The 15,953-nt window shown below is 39.1% G+C and overlaps 1 protein-coding gene across 2 annotated transcripts in view; it reads left to right on the forward strand.

Annotated features, from left to right (window-relative positions):
• SCIN (scinderin) overlaps positions 1–15,551 on the forward strand; it is a 48,652-nt gene extending 33,101 nt beyond the window's left edge. For both annotated transcript variants that reach the window (XM_059843949.1, XM_059843956.1), the window contains 12 exons: positions 262–354; positions 2,111–2,243; positions 3,915–4,003; positions 4,204–4,419; positions 5,515–5,636; positions 5,818–5,908; positions 8,351–8,521; positions 9,011–9,188; positions 9,669–9,790; positions 11,469–11,546; positions 12,838–12,898; positions 13,863–15,551. In XM_059843949.1, coding sequence (XP_059699932.1) covers positions 262–354; positions 2,111–2,243; positions 3,915–4,003; positions 4,204–4,419; positions 5,515–5,636; positions 5,818–5,908; positions 8,351–8,521; positions 9,011–9,188; positions 9,669–9,790; positions 11,469–11,546; positions 12,838–12,898; positions 13,863–13,996 — 1,488 coding nt within the window. In that variant the 3' untranslated portion in view covers positions 13,997–15,551. The remainder of the gene's footprint in view (positions 1–261; positions 355–2,110; positions 2,244–3,914; positions 4,004–4,203; positions 4,420–5,514; positions 5,637–5,817; positions 5,909–8,350; positions 8,522–9,010; positions 9,189–9,668; positions 9,791–11,468; positions 11,547–12,837; positions 12,899–13,862) is intronic.
• The last annotated feature ends 402 nt before the right edge of the window (positions 15,552–15,953 follow it).

Genomic DNA, 15,953 nt, shown 5'->3' on the forward strand with positions numbered 1-15,953 from the left:
TGTGTGTATTTTGTAGTGTATAGACAGCCAGCAAATTGACCTGAGGAAAAGACATCATGTAGGTATAAAGTTACTGGAAATCTGACACAGTTTTTAAAAATTATCTGTATGTTTGTGTTAATTATGAGTTTGGATTTAGATTGTCTTACATATAAAGATGGTCCCAATTATTTGATTACTGCAACAATACATTAGTGTACAGATATTTATGCTCCAGCACCTACTCTCCCTCTGCATTGAATTTGTTATTCTCTTATACAGGTTTTAGGGAACAAGCCAGAGCTTCCTGAGGGTGGTGATGATGACGATGAGCTGGCTGATATCACAAACAGGAGAAGTGCTAAACTATATATGGTAAGTTATTTATTTACTTATAATTATGTATGCTCAACAGTAGTCATGCTTTTATTCATTCCTTCCTCATAAATGGAGTTCTGGCTTCATTTACAGAACTGCTTTTATTTTAGTTTATTTGCAGCCAATGAACAAGTTTCTCAAAAGATGTCAATCAAGATAGTCCAGGTAATTTGAGGGGAAAAAAATGGATTACATTTCTGTATACTCAGGAAACAAGTTAAGCATGGCCTATGAACTACGCAGTGCAGGTCAAAGAAGAATTAACTGCTCTTAAATCATCCTCTCTTCTTAATTTTAACAGGGAGACTTTTAGTAATCATATATGACTTAGTTATTCTTAGCAGAGTTTAAAAGATGGACTATTCTTAGCTGAGTTTAAAAATTTAATTATATTTTATATATGTGTAACCTTGCTCCTTTCCCCATCATCACTTACCAAGGAAGATTTGGCTAACAAGTGGCACACTCTGGCAGCATTGAGTGCTACTGGATCCCCACGTGTGTGACCCTGTAGGTGCCATCTACACTAACTTTGGAGCTGCTGTGAAGTGTGAGAGGGGACAAGTCACTCCCTCTGCAGCTCCTGCACCACACAGACCACAGGACAGAGCCAGCTCTCTCCCTGCCTCTTACCTGATTTTTCCACTGCCCATAGGTGTATGTGGGGTTAACAGGGAGCCTATATGAGGTGATCGTTGTTACAAAGCCACTTGTAGTCATAGCTGTCTATGTGTTGTGTTTAGTTCACATTAATCATTTCTTTCATGCCAAAAATCTGGTGTATATTTCTCTTCATATATATATATATATATATATATATATATATATATATATATATGATCAGGAGCATTGAAGTAAAACATAACTAGAGAAGGGAAAGTGAATTTTTGAATCCTAAAAACTCTCTGAAATTTCTGTGGATATCTGATAAATTAAAGTACACAGGTCCTGCTAACAGATCTCTGTTAGATAGATGTAAACGTGTGAATAACAGTGAGTGCCAAAGGCAGGAAACAGGTCTATGGTGAGCCCTCAAAGTAGGTATAATGGTTGATTTGTATTTGTTGTGTGCAGTGATAATTTCCTCTTTGTACTTCCATAATATAAAATGCAAGATATAATGGTGTGTTTAAAATAAATATTTAATTATGAAATGAAATAAAGACTGATAGAAAAGTAATTATAATAGTAATAATCTATTTTTACTAGTAATAAGTGGTCTTTTCAGCTATACAGGTGTGATTTTTTAAAGGTTTTAAAGGTCTACATGAACTTACACTCATGGTAGAGGTTACAAAGCAGATTCTGAAACAGGTCATACATTAGAGTTTCCAATTAAAGAACAGCTGGTTATAAATGTAGGCAATTCACCTGTTAGTGTCAGTGTAGGACTATTTTATTATGGCTCCAAATGCTGTTGTTCAGCATGTGTATGTACCTTTGGCTTCAGTGTGAGTTGCTTGGCAGCAGGGACTATACCAGTGGATGAGAAAAGGATTTCTTTTAAGAAGCTACGAGGCAAGGATCCCACAAACTCCCTAAAATTGACACTAGATCTCCCTCTATTGGATGAAAAATGAACTGTAAAAAAGAATAAAAATCATGAGCCTACTTTAGTTCCCAGCAGTACACCAATTTCATGTAGCCAGTTATATAGGAATGACAGCTGATTTTTATACTAATTTAAGGAGCAGAAATTAATTTGTCTATAAAAGCTAGAGTTGATCTAAATTTGAAATTACTGTTTCCTTAGGTGTCAGATGCAAGTGGATCCATGAAGGTGTCATTGGTAGCAGAGGAAAACCCCTTCTCTATGGCTATGCTTTTGTCTGAGGAGTGCTTCATTTTGGACAACGGTGCTGCCAGGAAGATCTTTGTGTGGAAAGGTAAGAGGTCACTTGTACTGCACATGCAGAAGCTATGCAGAGATCTCTAAGGAGCTGACACAACGCCCTTGGAACACTAGCAAGAATTAAATACTGGCTGGACACTGTACCCTGCACACAGCTCCTCCCTGGTACAGGCTGTGGATGAGGATTTCTCACTTGTGTAAGGACCTCAAGACTGAGTCATGTCTAAGGACCCTATTTTTGAGATATCTGTAAGCTTGGGTGATGAAATGCTTATCTAAATGGCAAGTACAAAGCAAACATAAATAATTCTATGAGTTCTGTATACTGTCATCAAATCCCTATCTTCTGGGACAAAATCTGGACACTGAACATTCCATTTGGGTAGGTATCTCCACAGAGGTGTGAAATTGAAAGGTGCGTGTCCAGGGCATAAACTAAAAGCATAAGCTTGCAAATTATTTAATATCTCTTTTTTTCTTTCAAATATTTCTCTGAGGTATCATCAGTTGGGAATTTCTTTGTCTCAGTGTTTCCCTGGAGAAGAATACTACTACTGTGGAATTAGGTCTTGACACCTTGTAGCTGGATTGCTGAAGTGCTACCCTTAAATCTTAAGTCCAGTGCTGAGTATCTCCTTTTCTGTTTGGTTTTTTGTTTGGGTTTTTTTTTTTTTTTTTTTTTTTGTCTGAGGCAGCTTATTAATTATTCTTTGGCATGTTTATTTTGTTTTACCATGTGCAACACTAAATAATTACTTGATGCATTTGTCAAGTGTCTCAAGTCAGTCCAAGAGGCATTGTAAGCATTTTGTTTGAAAACATTTGGGGAGCATTGTGCTCAGATGGCCTATGTCTGTCTGTCCCCCTGATTCCCAATTGTCATTCTGTATGACAGCTCCTAGAAGAACCAAGCCAACAGGGTCAGGCATAAAATAAATAAAATATTATTTAGGTATCCTCACTTTGCTACTGCCAGTAAAAATAATGTGTGGGAAACCCCCATTAGACTGTTAGTCTCACCCTTGCACGGGAGTCTGCAGCTATCATCTCTGCAGGAAACCTTCCGGCCGCTAAGCTGAGAAGTGTGAATTACTTCGGTAATGATCTCATTCAAAATGGGATACAAATGAATACCTTATCAGAGCGCCTGATTAGACTGTGAGGTCTTTGGAATGCAGTCACTGCAGCCTGCTGGGACACAGACCCTGTGGACTGTCAATCCCACAGAGACTTCATCTAACACTGAGCAAGGCTGAACAAGGAACAGTGGATAAGGAAATTGATCCATTGCAAAGCCCAACCAGACAAAAGAGAAGTTTCTTTTACTCTTCTGCACTGCCTGAAGAAGTGGAGGCAGTTCAGCTTTGTTGACCCTATTGCAGCCCAGCAAAGGAAGTCAGAGAAAAGACCCAGGGTACCTTGAGCCATGCAGGTATTATTAACCAGTTTTTATTTTTTAGAAACACTAAGTAAAACAAAATGTCCCCTTTTTCTCTCTTTCTGTTTCCAAAGCTATCAAAGTACTGTTTTGGCCATTCAACTTCACAAGAATCTTCTTGCTCATGCTATGTCCAGCATTTGTGTTTATTCAAGACTGAGGGAAGAGCAATGTCAAAGAGAACCTGGCTTGAGGACTACTTGTTTTTGAAGGTTCTGTGAGCTTATTGCCCTTTCCCATGTACTGTTATCCTTCTGTTTTAATCAGGCAAAAATGCTAACCCTCAAGAGAGAAGAGCTGCCATGAAGAATGCTGAGCAATTCATACAGCAGATGAATTATCCTGCCAACACACAGGTGCGATCTATTTGTGGAGGTGATACCAGGAGAGCTTGAGCTCTGTTAAAGACATTGGTTTTAAGTCAGCAGAAAAAAATATTATTAAGGGCTTAGAAAACATAAGGGCAATATTTCACATATAATACAGAAAAGTTTCTGTTTGGGTAACTGTGTCAGTTCTGTTTTCTTTCTGTTTCATGTGTCTTCCTTCATTTCAGATTCAAGTCCTTCCTGAAGGAGGTGAAACTCCAATGTTTAAACAGTTTTTCAAAGACTGGAAGGATAAAGATCAAAGCGATGGCTTTGGCAAAGTCTATGTCACAGAGAGAGTGGCTAAAATTGAGCAGATTGAATTTGATGCTACCAAATTACATGAGTCTCCACAAATGGCTGCCCAGCATAACATGATAGATGATGGTTCAGGGAAAGTAGAGGTAATTTTCATGCTGTAATAAATTTTATCTTATCTAACTAATGTATTCTGCTACTCCTAATGGGCTAAACTGCTACTCTGTGTTTTAGTTTTTATACTGTTGTGTAGATTAGCACTCTATTAGTGGAAGTGTTACTTCTAGCATCACAAAAGATACTTTGAAGTAGAAGGTGAATATCGGCTGTTTGCTAGGTTGTGTTCTTTTGGTGCTTGGGAAAGTCATCAAGAGAAATCAAACACCAGAAATATTACCCCTTGCACAATACCTTGTAAATATTTACTTTAAATAGATTCTTAGTCTAAAGGAAAAACTTCAAGCTCATATCAGCTTGAAATCTGGAATGGGAAGACTTGCACTTGGAATCAGAAATCCATTCTATGTCTTTATGTAGGTATTCAGTCTGGTTTCTAGAGGAACCTTCTTTGTCCCTAGAGTGTCTCTCAGGTAGAGAGAGAAAAAGATGACTGTACAGTCTTTCTAGACCTTCCCATATCCCACTTCAGGACTATCTTTGGACTACACAGGGCTGGCATGGCATTGTATCAACATGGCCTGTTGCATGCAAATTGCATGTTGGGCTTCTGGAAGAAAAAGAAGGAATGAATACCTACAATCTCATTAGTGCATTTTCTAGGTTTCTAGAAAACACTCACACTTGGGACGGTCCAGAGGCTTGAGCAGCCAATTGTTAGCTGAACTGTAGTGAATGAAATAGGAAGAAATCTGCCCAACACCACGTTACCTGACTGCAGTGTGCCTCTCCAAAATGTTATGTTAGTTTTATGATGTATCATAATGTTGTGCCATGTCATACTGTCACTGTAAGGTATTAAGAAAGTTCAGGATGGCATTGTGAAGTGATCATGTGTGAAAAAAGCATCAAGACAAAGAGGAGTATTGCAGCCCCTTGTTGATTGTCGTCATTAATTCAATGGGCACAGGGTGTATTTACCTACTTTGTGAAGAATCCTCCCTGTTTCTGTTCAGTAACACTTGGGAACAGAAAGGACACTGAAGGGATAAGACATTAAAACACTTTGTGAAGAGTCTCAGGAGGAAGTTCAGCAATCTCCAGTTGTTTCCCTGTTTCCCCAGATCTGGCGTGTGGAAAGCAGCGGCCGAGTTCCTGTGGGACCTGAGACATACGGACAGTTCTATGGGGGTGACTGTTACATTATCCTCTACACTTACCCTGGGGGGAAGATCATCTACACGTGGTATGTTGGGCTGCCTTTGCACAGACCTGCAGTGTGTGGATGTTATTTTATGTTGACTTTGTCCTTTTGAGTAGAACACGTGTAAATGTAAGATCATTCACTGTGAGTTTGTCATACAGCATAAACTCTGGGTTACTTTGAAGCTAAATTTAACCATTGTCTTTCTCCTTGTCTTCCTCAGGCAAGGAGCCCATGCTACAAAAGATGAACTGACTGCTTCTGCATTTCTGACTGTTCAGCTGGATCGGTCATTAAATGATCAGGCTGTGCAGGTTAGTCTCTTTGGGATCAAATCCAGCCGAGCATGTGATACATGCAAATTTTGATGAGAATTGAAAGGAGGAGCTAGCATTTAAAGACTGGAAATGCCAATTGTTCAGGTCTGTATCAAGCCAAGTTCCATGGGATCCTGTTGAAGTTGCCAGAGATTGCCTGTTTGAATTATCCTTTCTGTATGCAGTTGTCCAAAAGAACATAGATATGCCAGAACCTAAAACTGCATTTTCTTTCCTTTGACTTGAACTGTTTTAAAATTAGGTTTCAGTCCGGCCAAGACTCACAGACCCTGTGCATATCCCAGTGGAGACTGAATGATAAGACTGTCCAGGGCAACTCACTCCAAATGGAGTGTGACAAGTCAATAGCCACAGGGGAGCTCCCCTGTCTCCTTTTGATTGTGGAGGAAGTTGTGATATTTAGCCCAGACAAGACACCTGACTTTTAGAGGGCCAAAACTGGGAGAACTGAAAGCCACATGAAAGACAGAAGACAATTCCTGCTGGACTTGTGCAACAGGGTCTGGCTGTTCTTGCCTCGTTGAGAAACATAACTTGGGTTTTCCCATCCCACAGTGCTTGCAGCTCCATAAAAGCAGGATACACATCCTCATGTGCAGAAATAGAGTGTGCAAAGCAAGGCACAGGCAACTAAAGGGTCTGAGTAGATGAGCTAGTCCTTAGCTTGACTGGGTGTGTTCTCCTTATATCACTACTGAGAAGGGGCAGTTAGGTGAAAACCTGAGAGGTCTCTTTTCACAGAAAAGCTTGAGCTGTAAGATGACAAGGAAGAAGCAGAGATTTTCTAGGCAGCAGAAGATAATTCTGTGATTCCCATTTCTTAATTACAAAAGCAAAAGGCTTCCCCCACCCACCAAGGTAGAGTTAATTCTGTTGGCAGCCCATACTTTTAGCCACTAATCAGTTATGATTTCGGATTGAAATTTTACTAAGGAACGATTAGAACATGTTTAGATAATTACTGCTTGAAATATTCCTAACAGGTGCTCTATATTTGGACCTTGTCCAGCCCAATGTGGTCCTGCCTCCTACCTAAGGCTGTTGTTAATCTTAAAGTAATAACAAATTACTACCATTGGTAACAATATTACTGCTGCAATCATAAGGCGCTTAAAAAGTGTTTTTATTAAAGCTGCAGGAGTTCCATTTCACTGCAGTAGACACGATACTTAAAATACTTTCAGCCTGCAATGAGTTCAGGAATATAAATGTGTACATATCCATATGTGTGTATATATATATATTGCACATACGTATGTATATGTGTGCATTTTTATGCAAACAGAATATATTACCTGTGCCTGACATGTCTATCAGCATTATTTGGAAGCTTTAAGTGTGCTATTTTTTGTGGTCACTAGATGGCACAGCAGTACAAGTGACTGTTAAAACGTTGGGCTTGCAAGAATGTGTTTCACTGTGCTTTTTGGGTCATTTGGGGTTTTTTGAGTTTGTTTGGATTGGCTTTTTGGGTGTTTTTTTTTTTGTGGTTTGAGGTTTTTGTTTTCCCTTTTGTAAAATCCCGCTGCAGTTTGTCCCGTACAAGTGTATGTGTCCTAGGTTATCCTTATCAGACAACTGCAGCAGTCTGTCTATCTACCTGTGAAATAAGGAAAAGCACCTGCTTCTGCCCAGCTGCAGCTGCTCCTCTGGGCACCCTGGCTCTCAGCTGCCCCAGGCCTCACTGGGGGCTCTCCACTTCTCCTCCTCTGCTGGCTACACAGCATGTCTCATTCCCTTTTTTCCCTTTCTTTCTGGGAATGAAGGCAGGGATTTGTAGCCTTCTACCTTGGCCAGTGGTACTGTTTTAAAGGAAAATTAAATGGTTACATACAAATAACTTTAATCATACATTAACTTAAAAATAATCATTTTTTGTAGCTCAATGTGTTTGTTTTAGATGGCAGTAGCATCTTTTACGTCTGTAATGGAATTCATTTTCATCATCTGTATTATGCTCTCTATGAGAAATTAATGATACTTTTTTCATCCTCTTGGCAGATAAAATACATATAGAAATAATGAATAAAATGAACCATTCTCTTCTGCTTAAATACAGGGCACCTAAACTTCCAAGACAGTTTTGCAGGAGAATTAAGTCATTCTATAAAACACTATGAAATGACAGTTCTTTTGAAAACGAGTGATTTTTATAGCAGCCATTTTAATCAGCTAAATATTGTGTTGGAAGTTGGAATCTTGTCTTTGTGTCACCGTGATTGACAAAAAAAATCTCACAAATGCTCTAACTCTGTATGTCTGGAACTATATTTTTAGATCTTTTCAGCTTGCCATTTCTCATTTTTGCTAACATGCTTAGCATTGTTGGCTAAGATCCCCATAGCTGTTCGGCAAAGATCAAAAATAACCACACGTGTCCTTTTGTTTCTTTTATTGCATTTCTTTACATATGTACAGATCCGAGTCAGTCAAGGCAAAGAGCCTGCACATTTACTGAGCTTGTTCAAAAACAAACCACTTATAGTCTACAAGGATGGGACATCCAGGAGGGAAGGTCAGAAACCTGCTCCGCCAACACGACTCTTCCAAATCCGCAAGAACCTGGCATCCATTACTAGGATTGCAGAGGTAAGGTCACCTGCTAAGTAAAGCAGCCATTCCTAGTGGGAAATGATAGAGCTGCCATGAGCTTCTCTGACTAATTTTGTTGGGTAGTCATATCTGGAAGGATCACAGAACTCCAAGTCCAGCCCACTGCTCTATTTGATGAACCCATCCAATAAACCAGAGAGAATGTGCTGTAGCTGGCTGGAATCAGTCTGCATCGTTCTGAGGAGCTGTAAGAATACACACAGTGAACAGTCAGCTGACAACAAACGAGAAGTCAGCAACTCCTATGAGATGGTCTTTCCTACTGCAAGCAGTCCTAAGTTCTGCCCTGCAAGTCAGCTCCCTGTTTTAAATCCTTCTCTAATTTGTATCAGTATAAAACAAGGGAAGAACTGAAGACCAAAAGCATAGCAGATTAACATGTCTACACATTTTATATAAATATGCAAAATAGTAATTACATTACCTCAAAATTTGAAGAATAAAACAATTTCTTTTTTTATCTAGGTTGATGTTGATGCAGTGTCACTAAACTCTAATGATGTCTTTGTCCTGAAATTGCCAAACAACTCTGGCTACACGTGGGTAGGAAAAGGAGCAAGTAAAGAAGAGGAGCAAGGAGCTCAGTACATTGCCAATGTTCTCAAATGCCAGACTGCTACGATTAATGAAGGCCAGGAACCAGGTTCGTATGAGGCCACATGGCTGCTAACAGACAGCTGAGAATACACAGCACTGCATGGAGACTGCAGAAGGTTTAGATTAGATCTTAGGAAAAAATCTTCACTGTGAGGGTGGTGAGGCACTGGAGCAGGTTGCCCAGAGAAGTGGTGGACACTTCATCCCTGGAAGTGTTTAAGGAGGGTTTGGGTGTAGCTCTGTGCAACCTGATGTACTGGAAGGTGTCCCTGCTCATGGCAGGGGAATTGGAACTAGATGATTTTTAAAGTCCCTTCCAACTCAGGCCATTCTATAACTCTATGATTCTTCCTAGGTATGCAGCCGATATTGGTATTTTGACAAACTGCAGGAAGTACTGTAAGAAAAGTTATTCATATTTAAGACAGCGAAGAGATGGTTTGGGGATTTCTGAAACACTATCTAACAAGCTAAAATATCAAATGTGAAATCAGCTGGTGGATAAATTACATATTATGTATTTTAGAGGAATTCTGGAAAGCTCTTGGAGGTAAAAAAAAATATCAGACTTCATCACAACTCTTGACAAAGGCTGAAGATCATCCCCCTCGCTTGTATGGTTGTTCTAATAAGACAGGCAGATTTATTGTGAGTACATTATGAATACTTTCTGTTTAATTATATAGTTTCTGTTATATTTTGCCTTGGAAATCAGTAGTCATTAAATGAATTTGGGGATCTGGCTTAGTTAGCAATGCTTGGCAAGAACTAGAGAGTGGACATTTGATGTTTTAAGTGATCCAAATGCGATGGATGAACAGAATAATTATTACTGCAGAAGTCTGCATCCAGAACCTGCTCCAGCCTGGAAATAGAGGCTTGCAGATGCAAAATTTGCCCAGTCAAAAGCAATTTAATTATTGCAGAGCATCACCAGATTGCTATCAATTTGCTGAGAAAGAGCAGGTCAGTGCCTTGCCCCTTACGTGTTTGACAGTGGTGGCGAGGAAAATAAATGCTGCTTGTCAAAAATGCCTAGCTGTCTGAAATTTTCCATAGAGATTTAAGATGTGTAATTATGCCTTTAAGGTATTGGCCTGTGCTCAAGGAGGTAGGAAGACCTACTTCCGTGGCAGAAATGCCCAGAGCTATGCACTGGGTATTAAGTCTGTGATTCAGGCTTAATTACTTACTGTATTCTGGAGGGCAATGCTGTGTCACCAGCAAGGACACACTCATTTTTAGGTAGGGGACATAGCTGGCAGTCTCCTTAAGGCACAGCCCAGTCATTAGGAGAAGAATAAAACAAATAGGATCCTTTAATAAGGACTTCAAAATCTTATGAGAATAGGAAAGTGTATTCTTCTAACAAGCTTCTAAAATTCTTCTGGGAAATACAGTAATGGGAACCAAACTCTCTGCAGTAGTCTGCTGGGAGCTATGGATTTACTTTTTATTTTTAATTCCCTCCAAATTCTGTGAAATACCCTCTTTCCTGTAGCCTTTCTCTAGTAACTGAATCACCACCATTAGAGGTCCCAGAAGAGGCAGGTGAGACCACACTCTGACCTTCTGGCCACCTTAACACAGGGTGGGGAAAAGGAATGTCTTTTTCACCATCTGGTTATCATCCCTTTAGCACTCCCAAATGACCACACACAGCCAAACCCTTCACAATCCTTTAAAAGTAGGAACCATTAGTTCCATTATTATCTCTCCTTCTCATACAGAATGATATTAAACTGCTTTCTATCTTCCTGCACGTCCTTGGAAGAAGCAAGCAGTCTGCCTTTTCTTTGGGAATAATCCTCAATGGCTTAGTCAACTGTAATGTCCCATTGTCAAGTGACTGGGAAGCTTGGTTTGCGTGTGTATTTAATCTCTGAGCTCACCCACTGCAAACCAAAGCAGTTTCTTTTCCTAATTAATGATTGTAATTTTCCTAATGCATGAATGTATCAGCTTGGTTGGCTCAAGGTTCAAATTTCCCTGTCTCCTTCTTCCAGCAGACCTCAGTCCCAACTTAACAATAGTCAATAATTACAATGTAGATCTTTGCCTCTCCTGAGGATATCTTACCAATTCTGAAAATCTGAGAGCTGATTTTATAAGATATGTCATTTTGTGGTTTGTTTTGTTTCAGAGAAATGCCCTTAACGCATTCACCAAATCAGTTTAGGGTTTGATCCTTTAGGAGCCAAAAGAACTGTTCATCAGCCTCTGCTCTTAACATTATAAAAATAGGCTAGGTCTTTGCAAAATTGCATGCCTTGATGAATCATTAAAAACTAAAAAAACCACCCTCAAAACACATTATCCTTTCTAGATTGAAGAGGTCCCAGGAGAGTTCACTCAGGATGATTTGGCTGAAGATGATGTTATGTTGCTGGATGTTTGGGAGCAGGTGAGTTGTGTATCACTGCTTTTTGTGATAGCAAGGATAATTTATTCTTAATCACTTCGTTCATAAGATGGGAGGAACAATCATCTTGACAGAATGGAAGCTGTTTTGTTTTCTTAAAATTATACCAAAAGGAGCTATACTTTTTGAGCTATATGATGTGCTGGTGTTCACACATGTCATTGAATTTCCAAGCATGTGAGACCACAACAGGCATTTCTTATTTAAACCAGTGGAGGCTGCAAGAGTATAAGCCCCAGCAGTGTTCTGGAAAGGTTCTCAATAGTGTTCTTCACTTCATCACAAAAATTTATTAATTTTTTAAAAAGTTATTTCATTATAAGTATTTACAATCTACTAAATCCTTGTAGCAGGAGCCACCTACAAAAAGTCCTACTAGAGAAAGGGACCAGCACTAGACAGACCCTTACAAAAATTTCTTCATACTAGAAAGTGAATGGAGGGTGACAGAAATTATCTCCATCATTGCCTAGTTCACTGAAAACTGAAAATGTGGAGAGCTTTTTGAATGACAGGAAAACTCACTGCAGATTTAGAGAACACATCTGTTTCTCACAGTATATTCTCTCTACCCTTCCTCTCCTCTTGGAGGGAAAGAGGAGAAGGCCCACACCCTATTTGTCTTCTTCAGCCTAACACTTAAGGAACAAGAGGCTGAGGTTTTTGGAAATAAGAAGGAATGTCCATGGTTCATGTGAAAAGGAGTGTTGGGGGGTGGTGGGAAAGAGCTGGATGGAAAGTAGTTGGGACATACTCAGATAATAAGTCTTGGGATGTGTAGCTGGTTTCCAAGCTAATCTTGGAGAGAAATAAAAAGGGTGTGGGGTATTGCAGATCAAGGCTCTTGTTGCTGGGTTTTTCACTTTGCTATTTAGCAGTCACCCAGGGTAGCACATGTCACAGGGCACAAGTGTTTATGTGCACACAGAGCTCAAACCAGAGACTACTATTACTACCTGCACCCAAAGATAAATTTCCTTGTAAAAGTGTAAAAGATACCTATGGAAAAGGTAATTAGAGATCCTTTCATCAGAATGAATAAAGGTCTGGCCTTCCAGTGTCATAGAGACCAGTGAGATTTCAGAGGGCATAACTACACTTTCTCACAAGGGAGGAAAAAAACATCAGTTGTGGTTTGTGAAAATTCTGTATCTTTGCAGTCTTTTCATAGCATATATTCTTTCTCCTAGAGGAATCAACTATTTTGTACTTTACCAGCTGTACACAACATCCTTATAATGCCAGGGGAGTTATGTCTTTCGTCTGTTTGCAGGTTTTCATCTGGATTGGGAAGGACGCTAATGAAACTGAGCGACAGGAATCCGTTAAATCAGGTAAATCAAATCAATTTGGCAGATTTCTGAGTGAAGTAGCATCAATATTACTTAACGAAGAGGAAAATATGATGTAGAAGAAATCTAGTTATGTTTACAGTGTCTCAAAATGTTGCTGAGCTTATTAGGAGCTCAGCAAGATGCAAGATACAGGAGATGACTATTTTCACCTTTAAATGCGCTTTAAAACTCTGTAAGTTTATGAAGGATAAAATTAATCAAGACAGCATTATTGGGTTGCAGAGCTTTTTAAATAATGTGTAGGAGAGCCTATGAAAAGTAACTGCACTGAAGAGAGAAGGAATTGAAAAGGAGGTCCCTGCTGACCTGCACCCTCAATAATGTATCTAGAGAAAGGATTGCCAGCAAGTCCTTATAGTGCCACACTTCACTCAGTTAAATTTGCAGGAGGAAATTCCAGTTACAGAACAAACAGAGCAAATCAAGACAACTTACGTGGCATGTACCTCCTTGAAAAACACCTCATCCCTGGTGTGACCTAATATAGCTGAGCTATTCTGACAAAGTTGATGCTGAAAACTGTTGCATGTGTTTCCCTGGAGGAGCTGGGGTTACCTGGCTGTATTTCCATATGTATTGATGGCACGTTGAGATGTCATCAAGGGAAACTACACTCACTGGCTTTTACATGGACAAATCAGGAATGAAGCTCTTGTATCCTCACAGCATCAGCAAATGCTTTCACCCGTTTAAGAGCCAAAACCCAGCTGTATGGCAACAAACTGCTCAGAAAAGCAATCCCTCTGTTTTAACTTCATGGGAAATGCCTTCACTGCTGGCTGGGAAAAATCAGCCTTTACCTGATCATCTCATTGCCTTTGAAATAATTAATTGAATACTGTATTATAGCAGCCCTGTGTTCTTTCACTGTGGCTTTTAATATATTTTTTATACCAAAGGAATTGACTAATCATTCCATGTTTTTTTTCCTCTCTGTTTTTAGCCAAACGCTATATTGAAACAGATCCTTCTGGCAGAGATAAGGGAACCCCCATTGTAATTGTGAAGCAAGGGCATGAACCCCCCACATTCACAGGCTGGTTCCTGGCTTGGGACTCAAACAAATGGAAGAACTGATTTCTCCAAGGAGACTCCAGCTTCAAGCCAAAGAATGAGGAGAGCCCAGCTACTTTCTAGTATTTTTAAGCATAAGCTTATGCAACAACACGATGCATCTCTTGTTACACTTTCCTGAGCTTTGATGTATTTATGTGAATAACCTAGAAATTCTTAGCACTGGGAAGGATAAATGATAATTGTAAACTGGCCAAATGGGGCTCTTCTAGTAGTAAATACAGAAAGTGCTACCAATCCTTAATCTTAAAAGAAAGAAATACATTTTCTTCAATCTACTGATTCTTTTAAAGAAAAGCTGTGGATCAGTTTATTTTAATGTGCTAAAATGGACCAAATTCCATCTTCACTTAAAAATCCAAACTAATGCCACAGAAATTCCTTTAGGTTAAGGTCAGGATAATCGTGTGCAGAATTTGGCCTGATAGAGGAACAAAACTTTCCATTTCAAGGAAAGGACTGCACCTGATTTAATTTTTAGGCCCACATATTGCTACACTCATTGAAAGTTTCAGATAATGTCTGATCCACAGTGGGAGTTGTAGCTCACAGGGGGCAAATAATGGATGGATATTTGGAGAAAGCTGTGCTTAACATGTTTGTTTACCCTGGTAATACATATATGTATGGAGCTTTAGACTGAATACTGTCAGAATATGAAATTGACAAAGGTTTTTTTGAGGGACCCTCTGGAGTATTGTAATGAATTCCTTTAGATTTATCTCTGAACCAGCTCCAGCTCCACCAGGTCTTTTTAACTAAAGCTCTTAAACACGGTGTAGTGCGCTAGTGCTTTGAAGTGGAAGCAGAAGTAACAGCTTTGAAAACACATCCACTGCCTTAACCAGATTGCTCTAAAGCCATACTTCACCTCAGTTGCCTTACTCGGCAGTGCTCAGTTCTTCTTCAGCATGCAGACTGTTCACCTTGTCAGGTGCAAGATGTATTTCTAATTTTATCTGCAGGTGTTAGACAAATATCAAGCATGTCAAAAGCAAGGAAGCCCCTGCTTTTGGTAGCATTTCTGGGAATTTGGAATGTGTGTATGCACCATATATTATGGCCTTCTCTTTTCTCTCAGGCACACTTACTTGAGCTTTTTTTTATTCTGGTGAATTTAAATGTTTTCAAAGTGGCTTTTATTTGTAACTTAGCCAGAAGAAAGTCTATTTAGTGGGAAAACTTCTTCAGATCTTTAGCGCTGCTTTGATCACTTATCCAGAAAGGCTTGTTTTAAACAACAATTTGTACAGCTGTAAATCATACCAGTGTGGCTTTTTAATGGCAGCATTTCAGCAGTTTTATTATTCTTGTAAGTCAGGTTGGAAAGTAAAATTTTACACATTTTTGTATTTTTTTTAATACGCTTGGGATTATAAATCAGGGTAATGCAAAAGAGTGAATTTAGTCTGAACTCATCAATGACAAAAGAATTGTGAAGCTAAGAGATTAATTATAGGAGTTAGCTTTAAACATTTGTTTAAATGTCTGCTAATATAGCTGGGCTGTATCTGATTGTGATTTCATTTAAAATAAAGTTACAAAAACCAGTATTCTATATGCCAAGCTGATCTTCCTCTCTCTGACATATTGTAGGGCAGTGCTTCCGCTGTGTCTAGCAAGATTTCCTGAAAACCTAAGTAGGTACCTTCCTTTTACATGGACAGTGCAGTGAGAAGTTACTTGTTTTGACTTTGGTGCAATTTTACCCAATGGAAGCTTAACTCTTCTCATGAACTTGACAATTACAAACCTAAGTGAAAATCAAAGAACTGGGTGCTTATTTGGTTGTTATTTTCATCTTTAAGAAAAAACACCATTATTGTTAATCAAACTCTCTGGTTTTATAACTTTCTTCTTGCAAAAATAATTGAGTACAAAAATAACTACTTAATAAAATAAGAGGAAATAGGTTTATGTTTGTTTTTAAAGGATACATCTTGCTTCTTTTTTGTGAGAG

Source organism: Haemorhous mexicanus, chromosome 1 (genome assembly GCF_027477595.1).
Source record: "Haemorhous mexicanus isolate bHaeMex1 chromosome 1, bHaeMex1.pri, whole genome shotgun sequence".
In the NCBI taxonomy this organism is placed as follows: Eukaryota; Metazoa; Chordata; class Aves; order Passeriformes; family Fringillidae; genus Haemorhous; species Haemorhous mexicanus.